This window comes from Hippocampus bargibanti, linkage group LG08 (assembly GCF_051943395.1).
Source record: "Hippocampus bargibanti isolate YZ-2025 linkage group LG08, ASM5194339v1, whole genome shotgun sequence".
NCBI classification, from domain to species: domain Eukaryota; kingdom Metazoa; phylum Chordata; class Actinopteri; order Syngnathiformes; family Syngnathidae; genus Hippocampus; species Hippocampus bargibanti.
In genome coordinates, this window is record NC_142741.1 from 12,272,795 (window position 1) to 12,292,579 (window position 19,785).

A 19,785-nucleotide genomic window follows, 5' to 3' on the forward strand; every position below is an offset into this window, starting at 1 on the left:
TGGCTTCCCCAAATTCATAATGGCCCCCGTGAAGAAACCATAACTACAATGTGGTCCCCGGCAGAAAATGAGTTTGACACCATTGTCTTAGATCGTTGAGCGCACACACGAGCATTTATTTTTTTTAGTGTTTGTGTTTTGTTAACCATTTTGATCGTTGAGCCCGCACATGAGCATTTTTTTTTTTTGTGTGTTTGTCGTGTTTGCGTTTTGTTAGCCGTTTTGTTTTTTGGTTTTGTTTTTTTCCCTGTAACAAATGATTGACAATAGTACTTTGTTTCACTTCACTTTACTTTTTTAAGGGGTGCCCCTGCACATGTTACACAGGAGTGAAAACGGGGAGGTTTCTGTGGGAAGTTTCCTACATTCACTCTTAATTGAATTGCTGAATACAATCGGACATTGTTTTGATTATTTACTATTTCTAGCAATTCTCTCCCTATCCGAAAACATCACTTCTTCTTCACCTTTCGACTCGAGACGAAGAAATATTGCCTTCCTCTACAGGGATCAGCACACAGATGGTGGTGGCAGAGCCTCACAGATGGTCTTATCTTCAATACACCCCCACATCCCCCTCTGCACAACACAGATGGTTCAGTCCACCTCCCATATTAAAACCCAAGAGGCCTTCACTAAACCCCGTCAAAACTTCCCCAAGGATGTTAGTACGTCGCAGGTGACCGGGAAAGTGGACTGACCCGCGTAACTCCCAGCGTGAATTATTACACGCCAAGAGGATAAAAACAGCTGGGTCAAAGTCCCAAAACGAATCTCTCGGTCGCATCTAAACACAAAGAAACATTTGGCGAATGTTTAAGATCACAGTTGAGATATGACTGATACTTACAGATGATGTAATAGTCTTTTCCCCTGAAGAACTCCAAGCCCCAAAGGTTGGGGCTGAACTCCTGAAACTTTAGGGTGAACTTGACATCCTGGTCAGGCTTGACACAGTTAAGGAGTGGCGTGTCAGCCTTGGTAATGGTGCAGCTCTCAAGCTGTTCCCTGGGCACCATATACACTTTGAAATACTCTACTCCCTCACCCACCCCACCATCCACTCGGGGGCACACAATGTCCAATTTATCACCAATCTGAGGGTAGAGTACCACACCTTGGCCTGGCACAAATCTGAAAGAACAAAAGAAGGACGGCATTTCAGTGTTGCACATGACTTGGCATTCATTAAGTTTTGCTGCATTTGTTATGGACTTTTATGAAAAGAATCATCATCAACATCATAATCAGATACATGTCCAAACATCTTATAGTAATAATAATAATAATAATAATAATAATAATAATAATAATAATAATAATACATTTGATTTCTAAGCGCCTTTCAAAACTCCCAAGGTCACTTTACAGTCACAGGATCAGTTTTTTTCCTGTGGGAGAGCAGCGGCAGCCACATGCGTCACCGTTCACTCAACCCGGAATAACTCAAATAGATAGAAAGCTAGCCTGCTAGCTAATAGATAGCCAGCCAGAAAACTAGCTCGGTAGATAGCTAATAGATAACTAGCTAGCTAATAGATAGACAGGCAGATAGCCAGCTAGCGAGATAGATAGCTAATAGCCAGAAAATAGATAACAAATAGATAGCCAGCTAGATTGTAGTGACTGTCCATGAATTTAGCTGCTTAACAGAAAAGAAATACGTACAAATTTCATTCAACGTTTTGGAAACTTTACCATGTACGGAATTGCAGGACACGAAGCAACAAAACAATGGGGTGGAAAAAAAGCCTTGCTTTGTGTGGCAACATTTTAACAACAGCAACAGTAGCATGAATACATCGGCAGGAAGCCTGGAGGCCTTTGTCTGGGAGTGTAATTAAATTTCCCCTAAATATTTCCCAAACGTAAAATAATAGCGCCATTTAGTCTCAAGTATGAAGAGGCCTGCAGCATTCCGATGATCCACATTTTGTTAATCACGTTGAATTGAGAGTGAGTCTTTATTTTCTGTGTGCCAAGCTTAAGTCAAATCAAATCATATCAGGCATGATACACATATATTTGGGTAATAAAAGAAAACATGTTTCATAAAGGACACAATTGTAAAAATATCATTCGTCGGCATAGTTCAAGGAAGTTAATGACATGAAGAAGGGCTGGTGAAAGCAATGATGACTTTTCATGCCTCCAAACAAAGATTATCCTTTAGTTTCATAAATTGTATTTTATGTGCGAGGTGGTGTTGACAGTTTAAGAAGTATTGAGACAAAAACATTGCAAGCGCAGTTTCATCAAAAAGAAAGGAACCACCGAGTCATATTCCCGTGTCCATACATAGACACAAACATTTTAAAAACAACAGCTATGTTTTCCGCATCTCCGGGGGAAAAATCACACACACAAGTTTAAAAAAACGATTTTCAGATGTGCGTGTTAAAAGTCACATTTGCGTCTGTCACCCCACTGAACTAAACAAAAAAGACTCTGGAGGAAGAGCTGGTCTCCCTCTAAACCAGGGGTCCCCAAGCCCCAAGCCGCGGACTGATACCGGTCCGTGGGTCATTTGATACCGGACCCCGAAGAAAGAATAAATAATGTACATAATTTCCGTTTTATTTATTATCTGAGTCCGAACTATGTTTTATTTTGAAAAATGAAAAGTCACCGCTTGCAGCGCATTTCCGTGACAAGGAATGGCTCACAAAACTCACTTACTTGTGCGACATATTCAACCTGCTCAACGAACTCTGTCACTTCAGGGAGAAAATTGACAACTGTCTTCAAGTTGGCTGATAAAGTAGCTGCATTTAAAGTGGATTTATGGGGACGGCGCGTGAATAGCGGTGTATTTCACGTTTCAAACTTTGGCGGGGTTTTTGGAAGAGACTGAGCCCGAGCCTTCATTCCCCCAGCTGATGCACGAGCACCTGTCTTTGCTATTAAAAGAGTTTGAGCGCTACTTCCCAGCCACAAAAGACCCACAAAGTGACAAGGAATGAATCCGCAACCCATTTGCCAAGAAACGAGCTGAATCCAGCATGCCTGAGGAAGAACAACTGCTGGAGTTCGCAAATGATGGCGAATTTAAAAGTATGTTTGAGACAACAACTCTGCCGGTGTTCTGGATTAAAGTGATGGCAGAATACCACAAGATCGCCACAACAGCGTCGTGAGTTTTTTTCTTCATGCGCTTTGCACTTGTTTTTGTGGTGTATCTTATTTTGAAGGCACGTTTAAACATTACCATGGTGACCATTGAGCGTTAAGAGGCAGAGACGATGTTACATATGTTGTTGTTGGCGTGATGTTACCAGTACTCTGCTAATAAACTTGGAAAAAATACACAATGGATTCACCTTTATTATTACATTTAAAAGAAAGAAAAAACAGTTTCCATGCCTGTTGTATCATTTTATTTTGTTGTATTTGTCCGCCGGTCCGTGAAAATATTGTCTGACATTAAACCGGTCCGTGGCGCAAAAAAAGGTTGGGGACCACTGGTCTAGACAGATAATGAAGACCTTTTCGAAAGTAGGCACCCTAGACAATGTTATCAAGAGGTCCTTTGTTCAAGACAAAAGTTGCAGTGGATATTTTCAAAAAAAGAAAATATGCATCAAATTGCAGACAAAAAAAGTAACCGCAGAACTCACATGCGGCTGCACACACTATGGCTAATCAGTATCTGACTTTACAAGATTATGCTCAGATGGAGACAACTCAAGAGCAGTCGGTCCAGACATACTTGACTGTCGATATACGTGTATGTGTGTGTGCGCACGCATGTGTGTACGTGTGGGCGTGTGTGTGTGTGTGTGTGTGTGTGTGTGTGTGTGTGCGTGTGTGTGTAGGTGTGTGTGTGTGTGCGTGTGCGTGTGTGTGTGTGTGTGTGTGTGTGTGTGTGTGTGTGTGTGTGTGTGTGTGTGTGTGTGTGTGTGTGTGTGTGTGTGTGTGTGTGCTCTCGTTTATATGTGGTTATGCGGACAAAAACCTGTTTACACAGTCACGTCTTGGGGACCATTTGACGTATGGGGACAAAAAACCTGGTCCCCATAAAGAAAACATAAAAAAAGTTTCAGAAAGGGTGGTCCCCAGAAGTGATGATCCCAAGTGGTCCCCAGAAAGCATAAAAACGTGTGTGTGTGTGTGTGTGTGTGTGTGTGTGTGTGTGTGTGTGTGTGTGTGTGTGTGTGTGTGTGTGTGTGTGTGTGTGTGTGTGTGTGTGTGTGTGTGTGTGTGAGTGTTATTCACAAGTGGAGAACACCCACATAAACATTACTGAAAGCTATTAAATGCACTTAGAAGTTAAAAGGACAAATTTGGCTTATTATTCCTGTAAAGTTGAGTTGGAATGAAATAAAATAATTATGACAATGTATGTGAGTCCTAACAGATCAAAGTTTAGGGCTTTATAAATTTATGAATTTGTAAATGACACTTTCAGAAGTACTGAGAAATTCTAAAATGTTGCAATTGGGGTCTTTAGATTTTATGCTTTAACATTGGCCCATCACATAAATACACATTGACTCCATGGGAAAAAAAAATAAGTTTTTGGGGGGCCTGCTAAATAGTCATTTGCCACTGTGCAAGTTGGCACTCAATCACACAAACACTCACATACTTGAGCTGTAACGGTCTCAACGGTCCGCCTCAACTGTTCGATTGCGTCCCATCACTTTGTCCGCACACGTAACGCATTTTCTCATTCATGAATGAGACACTGCATTGTGTAAAATAGCAAGAACAATCAGAATCAGAAACATCTTATTTGCCAATTATGTAGAACACAAGGAATTTGTCTCCGGTAGAACACACTGCACACACTGTATCAGCATAAGAAAAATTGAGGCACGATGCAGTTCTATTTGAACTACTGTTTAGAGAGTTAATGGCTTGGGGGAAGAAGCTGTTTAAATGTCTGCTGGATTTGGTGCGCATGGATCGGTAATAACCACGTAGTGGTTATGCTATCCAGCGCAACCCTTTTGTTTGGCTAACAGCTATCTTTACAGCCCTCTTTTTTCATGTTTCATGCACTACACACAGCAGGAAGTTAAAGACACTCATGACTGTCATAAGATACCTGTTTCTAGTGCCAGGGGTGAGCTCACAGCTTCGCTGAAATTACTGTACATGGAAAACATCAATCTCTGTACATCGCATGAGACTTATTCCATAACTGGCTTTTATTTAGGTGAATATTGCCTACCATATTAAATCATTACATTTTAAAATCACGGGGAGGGAGCATACACATATATAAAAAGTACAGGTTTGTGAAATATAGGCTTTCTTTAAGTGAACATAAAGCTGACCTGAATTCATGCACTCATTGTTTGTTCCTTTCCTTGAATGGAAGAATGTTTCTTTTTTTTCTCCCTGTCAGCATACACCGCTTGCAGAGACAGAAAGAAATGTGCTTCTGATAATTGTGTGTGAAATAAAAATAATAATAAAGTAATACACAGTTAATCATGATGGATTATGGTAAAAAACGGAGGTACATTTTATTACATTTCAATTCCTATGTTCAGTATACTTGAGAATGTAATGCTAATTACACTTAAAACAGAGTACTGTATTTTCCAGTGTATAAGGCGCATCCAAAAGCCATTATTTTCTTCAAAAGATGGCCTTGTGCCTTCTACCCCAGTGCGCCTATTATGTGAAATAATATTGAGCCACAACAGGATTTCCAACTACTGTCAGCAGCCTGTGACTCCATTTCCCCCTGTAGAAGAAGTAGTGCGCGGTCAATGCTGGGATATTTAAAACGTAAGCCCAGCCTCTACTGTAGCGCCTTATAATGTGGTGTGCCTTATACAGTGATACCTCGGCTTACGAATGCTTTAGTTAACGAACTTTTCGCCTTACGAACATTAAATTCGCGAGAATATAATCTTGGCATACGAACTAGTTTTCGGGAAACACACGGAGCACCACAATGGCTGGCGGACTAGTTTTCGGCAGAAGAACACCAGACCACATGGCCGAACAGCGCCACTGTGGCTGAGGCTGAGTCCACTCAGTGCAGACGTGGTTTGTAATGGAGTGGATACTTTTGCTTTTTTGGGACAGAAAAAGACCCCACCACAGGCTAGTGTTAAGCCAAAGAGGACACACAATAAAATTACGGTCGGGCAGAAGAAGGAGACCGCGTCCAAGTACCATTGCTATGTGTGACTAAGGGTGTTTCTGTGTTGTCTAAGCAATGTTATCAGGCAATGGTAGAGTTTGAAAATCTTCTGTTGATTTGGATGAAGAAAAAGCAGCTAGCAGGGGACAGTGTGTGAGGGTATTATCGTCGAGCAAGCACGGCAACTTCACTCGGATATCATCAAGAGGCAACTACATCACTGACCACCACAAAGGTAAATAAAATGACTATTATACAGTACAGTTTATTTCTTTAATTAGAATACAATAGCACATTTATTATACATAAAAGAAGGTATATTTTGTGTAGTTTTAAGGCTTATTTAGTAGAAAGTTACGTTTTATGGGGATCTGGAAACGGATATCCCCATTTTTAATGGTTTCTTATGGCAAATAATGTTTGACAGATGAACTTTTCGCCTTACACACTCTTTCTGGGAACCAATTAAGTTCGTAAACTGAGGTATCACTGTGTATGGAAAACTTGTTTAAACACGTCATTCAGCTCTGGGTAGCTCTGGGTAGCTCCTTTAGCCAGAGACTATTACACCCGCGCTGCAAGAAGGAGAGGTACCGCCGCTCGTTCCTACCGACTGCTGTCAGGCTTCACAATTCCCAATGATCACATGTGAAAAAAACAAAAAAAACTGGACACTTGTAAATATGGGTTGTTGCAATATATCTAAATGCATCTCTTGATTCTGCACTATGTACAGTCTTGTTTATAGAACGGTTTTTGCACATCTACATTTGCACAGTATACAGTTGACATTTTTATTTTGTTATGCTTAGAATATCTTGTTTTCTATCCTTTCACTCCCACCCCAACCCCATCCCTCTTCAATTGCTGCTGTGGACTGCAAATTTCCCCATTGCGGGACGAATAAAGGTATTCTGATTCTGATTCTGATTCTGATTCATTCATTGAAGATGCGCCTTATGGTCCAGTGCGCCTTATGCCTCTGAAAATACTGTACTTAATAATTTTTGCTCAAACAATCACAATTTCAGTGGCATGAAAATCAACAACACAATAATCTATCATGAGAGTTCCTGAGAAAATATATAATCACGGAAAACTTGTGTTCGTGACAGTCCTAACTGTATCTAATGACTCCTTGGAGAAGCCATTAGTTGAAGTTGGCCGTCCTTCATAAAAAGATTGCTGCCAAGAGTGCAGAACTAAGGAGTTGCCTGCACCTGATACTCATTTTATTTATAAGTTATTGAGTTACAATTGACATTGTTTACTCTTTAGATTTGTACATGTTTTTGATAAAAATTGTAGGCAACCTTGTCTGAGTATTAAGTCCTGTATTCGATATCAATTCTAATTTCAAGAGAGGTGTTGTGTCCGGAGGAACGTCAACGTATTTATTGTGCCACCATGTTAGTCTACCTGCGGTCGTGACGTCACCGCTGCTTTTCGACCTGTCGCAACATTCTGTAGCAGTGTGACATATGCTACATACCCCCCCTCCCTGAAGGAACCAGAAAAACTCTGTAAACAAGGGAAACCGGGTAGACTGCCGGTTTCCCTGCTTAGCCATGTGGGTTATTCTGCCACGCAATAGGCTAAGCACTGGCTAGGGTCTGAAGATTCAAAATCGGTGATTTAATTGTCCAAATACCGAGGGCAAAGGCGAACGCGAGCTGGCCGAGGCTCTGGCCCCACGGGCACGGCTGGTTCACCACGCTCTTCAAGGCGTCCACCGGTGTTCTCGGATGTGTGTCGGCACGTCAGTAGTCTTTGCCTGAGAAGCCCATATCTGCAACAGCCCTGTCGTTCGAGGAGGTCGGTGATGCCACTCTCCTTAGGCAGCTAGCATGCCAACGCGACCTGTCAGCCAGACAGAAGGTGGACGGTCCGAGTTGGGCGGTAATCTGGATTGGTGCTGTCTAGAATGAGTCCAATTTGTGAGAGCAGCTCGGCCGGAAAATGCGGACCCAGTCCGACACAGTAAGTGTGGGTTGCTTCGTCCGGCGCTTCTCGTTGGGCCCTCTGCGGGCTGAGGAGGAGTAGGGAAGGCCGTTTGCTTGGTTGGAGCTTTCTACACAACCGTTGGCCTGGGGGTGAATTGTGGTACCCGCATTGTCAGAGATGGAAAAGCCGAGTGCACATAACAAGTCCAAGCCCAAGAGGTTGGCGCCATGACGGGATATTTGGAAGGTGAAGGGGGCGAGAGTCCTCGAGCCATAACGCACTGTGAAGGTGGCAGTGCCCACCATGCCAATCTTAGTTTGGCCATAGCCAAACAAGTCCTCAGCGTTGGCCTTGATCGGGAGATGAGGAAATAGACATCGAACTGTGGACACATTCAACAGTGACCTGTAGGCTGCAGTGTCGAGCAGGAGTGGTAAGCTCACTCCATCCAGTTCCACTGTGCACCACTTGAATGGCATGGCACGCGAGCCCACGCAGTGCATGGTGAGCGGCGTGACAGGTATGTTGACGTGGGAGCAGAGTGGCACATCCTGGCGAAGTGGTTCCTCTTTCCGCAGTGCTGGCATCTCTGTCCAATGGCTTTGCAAGTTGGCGCACGTGTGGGGTGCCAGGCAGACCCGCAGTTGGCACAAGGTCTGCGTGTGTTGGCCCCTTGATGTCTGACGACATTTACCTCGGCACTGTCGTAGGTGAAGGTGGGAGCAGAGCGGCACATCCTGGCGAAATGATTCATCTTCCCGCAGCGTTGGCATCGTTGTCCGGTGGCTCTGGAGGTGGGTGCACGTGTGGGGTGCGAGGCAGACCCACAGTTGGCACAAGGCATGCGTGCATCGGCCCCTTGACGTCTGGCCACATTTATCTCGGCACCGTCGTATGTCGTACCTCCAAGAGTACACAGACTCTGTTACCTCCTACATGAGGAAGTGCATGGATGACGTGACTGTCACCAGATCTGTCACCATCCTGGCCAACCAGAAGCCATGGCTGACGGGTGAAGTCCACAGGCTCCTCAGGGCTCGGAACGCTGCCTACAAAGCTGGCGATGAGCTGGGCCTGAGGACAGCCAGGGCCAACCTGTCACGTGGCATCAGGATGGCCAAGAGACAGCACTCCAGGAGGATCGCCAACCACTTCAAAGACAGCAGTGACAGCAGGAACCTGTGGCGTGGGATACAGACCATCACAGACTACAAGCCCACTCCACAGACCTGCGAGAACTCCACCACTCTGCTGAACCAGCTGAACGACTTCTTCGCCCGCTTCGAGGCAGACAACAGCACTCCAGCACAGAAGACCCCACCACCTCCCGGCGAACAGGTGCTGACACTGTCCCAGGACAGCGTGAGGCGATCTCTCAGAGGGACCAACGCACGAAAAGCCCTGGGTCCCGACGGCATTCCTGGCCGTGTTCTGAGAGACTGCGCTGTGGAGCTCACAGATGTCTTCACGGACATCTTCAACACCTCTCTGAGCCAGGCTGTTGTGCCCACGTGCCTCAAAGCCACCACCATTATCCCGGTCCCGAAGAAGTCGTCCCCCACCTGTCACAATGACTACCGCCCGGTCGCACTCACTCCCATCCTCATGAAGTGCTTCGAGCGGCTAGTTATGAACCACATCAAGGCTGCCCTCCCCCCCACCCATGACCCCTTCCAATTTGCATATCGGCCCAACCGCTCGACCGATGATGCCATCTCCACTGCTCTCCACACAGCGCTCACCCACCTGGAGACCAGAGACTCCTACGTCAGAATGCTGTTCATCGACTTCAGCTCAGCATTCAACACAATCATCCCCCAACAGCTCACCAATAAACTGAGCAAACTGGGCATCAGCACCTCCCTGTGCAACTGGCTGCTGGACTTCCTGACGGGGAGACCACAGGCAGTCAGAGTTGGCGACAACACTTCCAGCACCATCACGCTGAACACAGGGGCCCCCCAGGGGTGTGTGCTGAGCCCCCTCCTCTTCACTCTGCTCACGCACGACTGCTCACCATCATCACCCAGCTCCAACCTCTTCATAAAATTTGCGGATGACACGACTGTGGTGGGCCTCATCAACAACGATGAGGAGACAGCCTACAGGGACGAGGTCAGCCGCCTGGCCACGTGGTGCAAGGTCAACAATCTCCGTCTGAATGTGGAGAAGACGAAGGAGATTGTTGTGGACTTCAGGAGAGTGCGCCCCCAGCATGCTCCACTAACCATCGACGGTGCTGCAGTGGAGAGAGTGAGCAGCACCAAGTTCCTGGGAGTGCACATATCCGAAGACCTGTCCTGGAGCCACAACACGGCATCAATGGCCAAGAGATCCCACCAGCGCCTGTACTTCCTCCGCAAGCTCAAAAGAGTTGGAGCCCCGACCCCCATCACGACCTCCTTCTACCGCGGTACCATAGAGAGCATCCTGACCAGCTGTATCACCGTGTGGTACGGCGCCTGCACCGTGTCCTGCCGTAAGACTCTGCAGCGCATCGTGAGGACAGCTGAGAAGATCATCGGTGTCTCTCTCCCCCCACTTCAGGACATCTACAACACCCGCCTCACCCGCAGAGCCATCCGGATCGCTGGCGATCCCACCCACCCCTCCCACAGCCTCTTCAGCCTGCTGCCATCGGGTCGGAGACTGCGGAGTCTCCGAGCCAAGACCAGCAGACTCAAGGACAGTTTCTGCCACCAGGCAGTCCGGAGACTCAACTCCCTCCCAGCCCTGCCCAGCCTGCCCCTTCCCACTGCCACACTCACCGAACTCTGAGTACACGCTACATGCTGTACGATCATCCTGAACTCTATTTTTTGTTATTTCTCATTAGACAAGACCTCACTTCAACCCTTTCTAGTTGTTTGTTTTTGCAATCACGACATTATGTCACTTTATGTACGTCACTTCCTCCCTTTACATATGTGACTACCTCACTTTACATACGTCACTACCTCACTTTCCATACGACACTACCTCACTTTACATACAGAAATTACATGTATTGTCTGTTGTCAATTGTATGTCTTTTTTAGCCACGTTATAAGTGCCTTGCATGTCTTGCACGCTGGGTCCGAGAGGACATTAATTTCATCTGTGCTGTATGTCATGCATATTAGCATATTTGACAATAAAGCTGACTTTGACTTTGACTTTTTGACTTTGTAGAGGTGGAGTCGTAGGTCGAGGTGGCGTCTGGGAGTGGAGGAGTTGGAGCAACAATCTGTGCCAACGCGGGAGAGTGTGAAGGTGTGGGTGGGTTCATGAACCGAGCCGTTAATTGTGCTGCGTTCTCCAATTGGAATGCCATTTCCACAGCATTCGATAGTGGGAGGTCATCAGGGGACAATAACAGTTTCTCCCGTACCTCTGGATTAATCGTGTGCTCCGCTAGTTGATCTCTAATCATTTCCTCCTCCAAGCGGCCGAATTTACAGAGGCCCGCTAAACACCTCAAATCGGCAACGTAGTGGCGTACCGACTCGCCTGTTCGTTGCCGTCATTGACGGAAGGCAATCCACCGTACAATCACGCTCTGCGGTGGGGCGAAATGTCTGTCCAACAAAGCGACACAATCTTTGTATTTCTGCGCGGGTCCGAGTGTCCGAAAAATGCGCTGCCCCTCACTTCCCAAGCTGTGCACTAGCATAGCTGTTAGCCGTGCGTCGCTTGCCTCGTTTAGTCCGATCGCCGTCAGATATGTCGTGAAAGAGTCATACCAGCGGGACCACGGGACTGGTGGCTCACCGGGGAGCGCGAGAAACGAGGGGAGGGGAGCTGTGTAGGAGTCCATCTTCGTCACCAATGTTGTGTCCGGAGGAATGAGAGGAGAAGAGTTGCTTTGTCAATGTGCCACCTTTATGGTGCCACCATGTTAGTCTACCTGTGGTCGTGACGTCACCGCTGCTTTTCGACCTGTCGCAACATTCTGTAGCAGTGTGACATATGCTACAAGAGGGAGATTGACGCTGCATCTTTCTACGGCCTGTGAGTCCACTTACAAAAGATACCATGAGATTTTCTGAAATCCCAGACTGAACAGCAAAGAAAAGCATTTTTTTTTTTCCTTCGACTACTACAAACACAGACACTGCTATGTGTGCTGTGTGACAAGGGAGACCTCACGCAGGGGACATGTAGCAAGGCACAGATAATTAATAATTAATAACGAGCACACATTGAAATTGGGAGGTAGCGGGTGGTGAATCAATGAAGAAGAGTATTTAAAAACAGTTGTGGTTTGTCACTCGCAAATGAACAGATACCAAACTTGCATTATTTTCTCGATTCCGCTCGAACGAGTATGCTACATGTTTTTCTGGCTGCCGGAAATCACATGGGCAAGTAAACACACAACATACATACAAAGAACGAACATAGTCAAGCACAACGGCTAAGTAGGCCGAGTGGATACTTTTCCAGCCCCCAAGGACACACTCAGTGGCAGAGTACTGATGGACACAGGGACAAAGAGAGGCAGGATGTTGTCAGAAGATAAAAACTTAAGAATGAACGTTTTCCTACAACTTTCTGTTTTCATTACAACCGGTGTGTTTTTTTTTTTTTTTTTTTTTTTTTTTTGGGGGTGGGGGGGCGCGGGGGTTACTCAATTTCATTTCCCACAAAAATCACAACCTCTTCACACAGAAAAGACACCAAGATATCGACCAACATCCTACGTACATACACAGAGGAAAAAAAGGTCTTTGCTGATAAGACATTTCATTGCACACTTTCAGGCAATGATTCTGGGTGTCAGAAACCTACCCAGTTTGCATGAATGCTATCTCAACAGCAAGTGGGCAACTTGCTGAAGATCAAATGTTTCCAGAGATAACGCAGAGAAGCTTAATCATACACTCACCGCAGACAAACGAGAGCCAAAGAAAACTTCATTGTCTCAGGTTCATTTTTGATGCTGTTTTTGTCAGAGTCAAACACTCTGTATCCTGTGTGATCTCAACAACCCAAATATGAAACATAAGTATGGTTTCATTCCAGAGTGAACTGACAGGAAGATATGATGTGCAATATTATATAAATCTTCACAATTGAAAAAGTCAAGAAGATTGTTTGAAACTTTTTTTCAAAAAAGGTCAGAACTAAAGGTGAGTTAGCAAATACAATTGAGAATGCAAGGTGTCACCAATGATTAATTTCTTTCTGCACCCCACTTATTATACTGCGGTTCCTCCCTTGCCTGTTTTCAACGTGTGGGAGTGTTACACATAATAATATTACTTGTCCGATGATCTCACTTCCATTCTGTGATATTTTAGGATGGTTTCTGACTGTAGTGCAAAAACAGTTACCAGACCTCCAGTCAAAAGAAGACATTTTTCAGGTTTACAGGAAAAACATTCACTTGAATTACTTGTCGTTCCAATTAACAACTCATCAACATGACGGCCGATATGGAGCAAATTACACGACATACTTTAACAACAATATCAAGGTGAGTCTCGTAAAAGATTATCGGATGGAGACGTCACCAAGCCACATATCAATAACTGATGCTTTGATGAATTTTGTGTGACAGAACAAAAATACTGGTGAAAAAAAAATGAATATAAATATATTGCTTTCCTAATAAAAAAAATTTATATATATATATATATATATATATATATATATATATATATATATATATATATATATATATATATATATATATATATATATATATATATATATATATATATATATATATATATATATATATATATATATCAGTGGCGGTCCGTGCATTTTACACCTAGGCCTTCAGTGAAGTCCTGCTTAGTCTGACTTGAACAAATATCCCTCGTAATAGAAATAGTAATAGAAAATTTAAAATTATTTGTCCACCAAGTTTTATTAAGTCCACCAACAATATGCAATCTTTAACAAGATTTTACGCTAAATTACAAAATGTCAGTTTAATATAAGAAAAACAACAAGACGTTCACAAAACGAACTATAGTAAAGTCTCGTTATATCGATATTCAAGGGAGTCCGAAAAAATATCGATATAACCGGGACTATCGATATATCCGACCCTGTTTGCATGTAATTTTCTCCGTGCGTGCATAGAAATAGTATCGATATAACCGGGACTATCGATATATCCGATATCGATATAACGAGACTTTACTGTATTTGTTGAAAATAAAGTAAACAAATCTTTTTCATTTGTTCTTGAGAATAGGCCGACATGCGACAGCGAGTTGTCCTCTCCTTCAGCCATTGTGGGTTAAAAAAGCGAGTAGATATACTTGTTTTTTCTGCTAAAGTTTCCGGGTCTGAGCTGTTGTAGCTTGGTTGATTTGCATAGCGCTGCCTCCGCTGAGGGCTGAGGTAAAGTGAGTATCCAATCACAGGACACGTACATGTCATGTTCAACGCAAGGCCCTCTAGCTGGCCTTACTGTGCCAACTCGTGATCTGATTGGCTATCGCAACTATATATCAACTACATGTGCCCGTTCATGTACAGCGCACAGACACCCTCACTGTTGATTCTGAAGGCGTCGGTCCGATTTCATGCAGCCTGGCGACACAAGCTAGCTGAATTCTGATTGGATTAAAAACTCTGACCTAAAACAACAACACTGAAAGGAGCATAACCAAATGGATATAATATAACATCAAGAAAACAGTATGTGGAATAATTATATATATATTTAGAATAAAAACTTTTTTAATGAAATTGACTTTTATTATAATTATGATAATGATGTCTGATTATGTTAGGCCAGCAGAGAAGGCCTTGCTGGCTCTGACGGCCCACCACTGAGATATATATATATATATATATATATATATATATATATATATATATATATATATATATATATATATATATATATATATATATATATATATATATATACACAAGCTGTAAGCAAGGAGGCCGGGGACTAGTGAGTGTGAGAGCCACTGTCCAGGATGAAACATCCAAGCTCCATGAATACATCAAAGAGAAGGCTCCAGCGGATGATGGACTCAGAGAATGTCTCAGACAATGGGGAACAGAGGATGAGCTGCTGGAAGAGGGACAATCATCGGAGGATAAGCCCCTACATGGGATGTACCACCGAACCATAACAGAAGTGGCTGATCTCAAGAAGTCCTATCAGTGGCTAGAGAGGGCTGGCCTAAAGGAAAGCACACAGAGGCACTCATCCTGGCTGCTCAAGAGCAGGCCCTGAACACCAAAGCCATAGAGGCATGGATATACCACACCAGGCAAGACCCAAGGTGTAGGTTGTGCAAAGAGGCACCTGAGACAATCCAACACATAATTGCAGGGTGCAAGATGCTGGCAGGGAAAGCCTACATGGAGCGCCATAACCAGGTGGCTGGCATAGTCTACCGAAACATCTGTGCGGAGTATGGACTGGAAACCCCAAGGTCAAAATGGGTAACACCTCACAAGGTGGTGGAGAATGACCGAGCAAAGATCCTGTGGGACTTCCAGATACAGACTGACAAGATGGTAATGGCCAATCAACCAGATATCGTGGTCATAGATAAAGGGCAAAGGAAAGTCGTTGTCATGGATTTAGCGGTCCCGAGTGATGGAAAAATCAGAAAGAAGGAACATGAGAACATCGAGAAATACCAAGGGCTCAGAGAGGAGCTGGAGAGAGCCTGGAAGGTAAAGGTGACAGGCCTGTGGTGGTCGGAGCACTCGGGGCAGTGACCTCTAAACTCGACGAGTGGTGGTTGCAACAGATCCCGGGAACAACATCAGATATCTCGGTCCAGAAAAGCGTAGTGCTGGGAACAGCACGGATACTGCGCAGAACCCTCAAGCTTCCTGGCCTTTGGTAGAGGACCCGAGCTAATAAGCACTATTTTCTATTTTCACAATTTTTTACTATTTTCATAATACACACCCACCACGGGTGGGTGTATATATATATACAGTAAAGTTTCGTTATATCGATATTCAAGGGAGTCCGAAAAAATATCGATATAACCGGGACTATCGATATATCCGATCCTGCGCCGAACTGCATTAAACAAAAGCCGCCAAAAGAGGGCAGCCAAGCGCCATATAAGAAACGGAGCTGGCCATTAGCTCCCTTTTTTTGGGTCAGAGATGTTCCCCCAATGTTGCCTCAAAATGGCACATATAATTCTTTAATGATTGTAAACATGTATGCTTTAATCTTCAGAACTACAGTGTATTTGAAACATATTCATAACTGGATGTGTAACAAGAAAGCATATTATCCGAATCTGAAGCCATTGTTTGGATTCACAAGCAATGCAAGACGTCTTGGCGTGAAGTCATTTTTATTTGCATTTGAATAAAAAGTGACATCGGCTGTCCTTTAATACACAGTATGGAATGTAAATAATTTTCAAAATCATCGCGCTTCAGCAGACAAAACAAGAAACATTGTTGCAAAAAACGATTGCATTCATATACAGTACAGTGGACATGTACATAACACAACAGGGAAACTGCAACGCTTACATCTTACTGTATTATGTATACAATTTAAAAAAGTCATCAATCTTCTTCTGCTTCCAATTTTTACCTTTTAACACAAACACTTCAATCTCGTCTGCTACACACGAGCTAGCGTCTGAAACTGAAAATGGCTCTGCTACACGGGTGCTGGGCACGTAACCAAGTCACCTGACCAAGTCGACCAATGGCGCGACTGATGGCGTGACACGTAACCAAGACACGTGACCAAGTTGACCAATGGCGCGACCGATGGCGTGTCACGTGACAAAGTCACACGGCCAAGTCGACCAATAGCGCGACCGATGGCGGCTCATGTGACCAAGTCGACCAATGGCGCGACCGATGGCAGCTCACGTAACAAGACACGTGACCAAGTTGACCAATGGCGCGACGGATATATCGATATAAACAACAAAAATGGCCGGCGGGGGATGAAAAGGAGCACCGTAATAACTGAATTATCATAATAACCGGGTATCGTACTAAACGGTACTAATTATACATAAAAAGACTAGAAATGTGCAAGGGAAATGAAAATAGTATCGTAATAAGCGGTACTATCGATATAACCGATATCGATATAACGAGACTTTACTGTATATATATATATATATATATATATATAGTGAGACCTCAACTTACGAACTTAATTGGTTCCCAGACAGAGTGTGTATGGCGAAAAGTGTGTATCTCATCTCATTTCAACAGAGAGAGAGAGAGAGAGAGAGAGAGAGAGAGAGAGAGAGAGAGAGAGAGAGAGAGAGAGAGAGAGAGAGAGAGAGAGAGGTGGATAGATGGATGGATGGATGGATGGATGGAGGGATGGATGGATGGATGGTTGGATGGATAGATAGACATAGATAGGCTGCTATAAATGATACAAAAGTAATGTATTTTTAACTGTCTGGCACGTGCGAGCAGCTTCATTAATGGCTTATTCAAAACCCAAGGGTATAAGTCGTCGTACTACAGTAGGTGTGAATTTATTTTACGACTGTTGGAACGTCTGTGTTTTATACTTCCCCATTCTGTGTTTTACTTAAACATACATTCAATACAAAATCTCGTTCGCAGGGTAGGAAGCATCTGTAAAATTTCTCAAATTATCGTGCTCCTCCCTCATGCCTGCATTTTTGGGGTCCGCCACCACCACCATACAAATCATGACAGGAGGTACCAAGTCGTCCAATGTCTAACATTTGCCCTAATTAGATCTCTTACTCTGGGATGGCAGTTTAACACACTAGGTCTCTTCTCCTCAAAGGCAGTTTAACAGGCTGGGTCTGATCCCCTCAAATTGACCACATATTCTTTGTGCTCCATCGTGTATGGCCATGTGGTCACACATGTCCAACCAAGCATACAACAAGACGAAATGTTTTAAAACGTGGAAGCATTGTGTTTTCTTATTCTCTTACAGACAGGCATGTGCATTCAAAGCTGAGAGGTCATATTAAGTTCACCTTATACAGGTAGCATCCGACTTACAACCGGCTTGACTTACCCGTACTTACGACCACGACCACCAGACCCTATTTTTTTTTTTTATTCCACGCCTGGCACCGCAACGCGGGAGCAGCCTGGTAATACGTACGAAAGCTAGCCAGCATCTCACTCTCGAACACAATCGACCGCGCGATGGCACCGGAGAAGGGAGTGCCCACCGACGCCGGCCACGGTGCGGCCAGGACTAGAGCTGAGACGGGCCGGGCGTCGGCGTGTGGGACTGCCACGATGACAACGGGGTGGGTGTTGACTGACGCCGGCCACGGCCCAGCCAGGACTAGAAGCGAGGCGGGTTGGGCGTTTGAGCTCGGGAAGGCTGTGACGAGAACGCCGCGTCAGGCCCACGGCCGGCGCCACCTCTTTGAGACAGTTCGTTCTGCTTCAGGGTGAGGTGGTGGGTCGGGTGCCTCGGCGCTGCAGACAGCCGCGGGATCGAGCCACGCATAGAGTGGGATAAGGCCAGGGAGAAGGAAACCGGTAGAACACCAGCAACCTAGACCCATGCCCGCCAGGTTGTTTGCAAGTCATTTAGCACTGAGTCTCTATTCAACATTTTGAATGGATTTCGACTTACGACCATTTTGGCTTACAACCGGTTGGTTGGAACGGAACCAGGTCATAAATCGGATGTTACCTGTAAAGGTTTTAATGTATTTTATGTTTGGCCTGAAAGTCATCCAGAAGCCAAATATGTATTACCTTTGGTGAGTAATCTGTAAAAACAGAGAACAAGAGATAGCGACAGACACAGAGAGAGAGAGAGAGAGAGAGGGGGGGGGGGGGGGGGGAGGGGGAGGGATGAATAGATAGATAGATAGATAGATAGATAGATAGATAGATAGATAGATAGATAGATAGATAGATAGATAGATAGATAGATAGATAGATAGATAGATAGATAGATAGATAGATAGCACAATCACACTATTCAGCACTGTAGTTCATTCCCATTGCTATCGCAACCCCACACCAAGCACCAATGGTGGATTTCCAACACAATGATACGATAGGATGGAGAGGGAGACCACTCAATCACCCTGGAGGCCATGGCTAAGAAAGGGAAGAATGAAGACAATGTCTTCCCATCTCAGCATTGCCAACTCAGCAGTCTCACCTGAACTTCGCATTTTTAAGAAATCTCCGTTAATACTGTCTTGGCCTTTTCTCTATGTATGCATATTGACTTCATTCACAATTACGTACTATGTCATGCACTATGTACTGTGGTGTTTGTTGACCTATTTCCGTAATTAAACTAATAGTTTAGGGCTAAGTTCTTGAGGTATATGTTCTGGATCGAGTGGTTTTTGTGACGGACCTCCAGTTGATTCCTGTTTTTGGCAAGTGAAAAGAAGTCAAGTCAATATATGACAACACGCCTCCTTTTCTTTGGTACCAAATTGTATTACAGTGAAAGTCCTCTGCAACAAAAAATACATGTGCAAAAACGACCTCTCGTGTGAAATAATCTAAATGCATTAAATATATTCCATCTATACTGCTTCCCCAACAACAAAAAGTCCCCTTGTTGCATCATACAAAATATTTTTTTCCACCTTTGCCTTGCAACGAGGTTCACTGCAATGAAAATAAGCCGACCGCAAAAGTCTAATGCGACCTCAGCCTGCCTCAGCGAATCCTACTGCTAGTCGTAGTGAAAGTCTCGACTTACGAACCATTCATCTTACATCCAGCCTCTCGGTGCTCATTGTGTTTGTATTTCAATGTACCTTCCGTTTTTATACCTGTATTGCACATGCTGTACA

General features: G+C 44.4%; 2 protein-coding genes across 2 annotated transcripts in view; one reads left to right on the top strand and one right to left on the bottom strand.

Annotated features, from left to right (window-relative positions):
• Positions 1–19,785, top strand: part of LOC148894551 (uncharacterized) — a 133,005-nt gene that overhangs the window by 92,280 nt on the left and 20,940 nt on the right. The gene's annotated exons all lie outside the window — the stretch shown is intronic.
• The window catches only part of efnb2a (ephrin B2a), a 59,860-nt gene that overhangs the window by 34,757 nt on the left and 5,318 nt on the right, over positions 1–19,785 (bottom strand). The window contains exon 2 of the mRNA XM_089002702.1: positions 851–1,134. Within this exon, the coding sequence (XP_088858828.1) occupies positions 851–1,134 (284 nt within the window). The remainder of the gene's footprint in view (positions 1–850; positions 1,135–19,785) is intronic.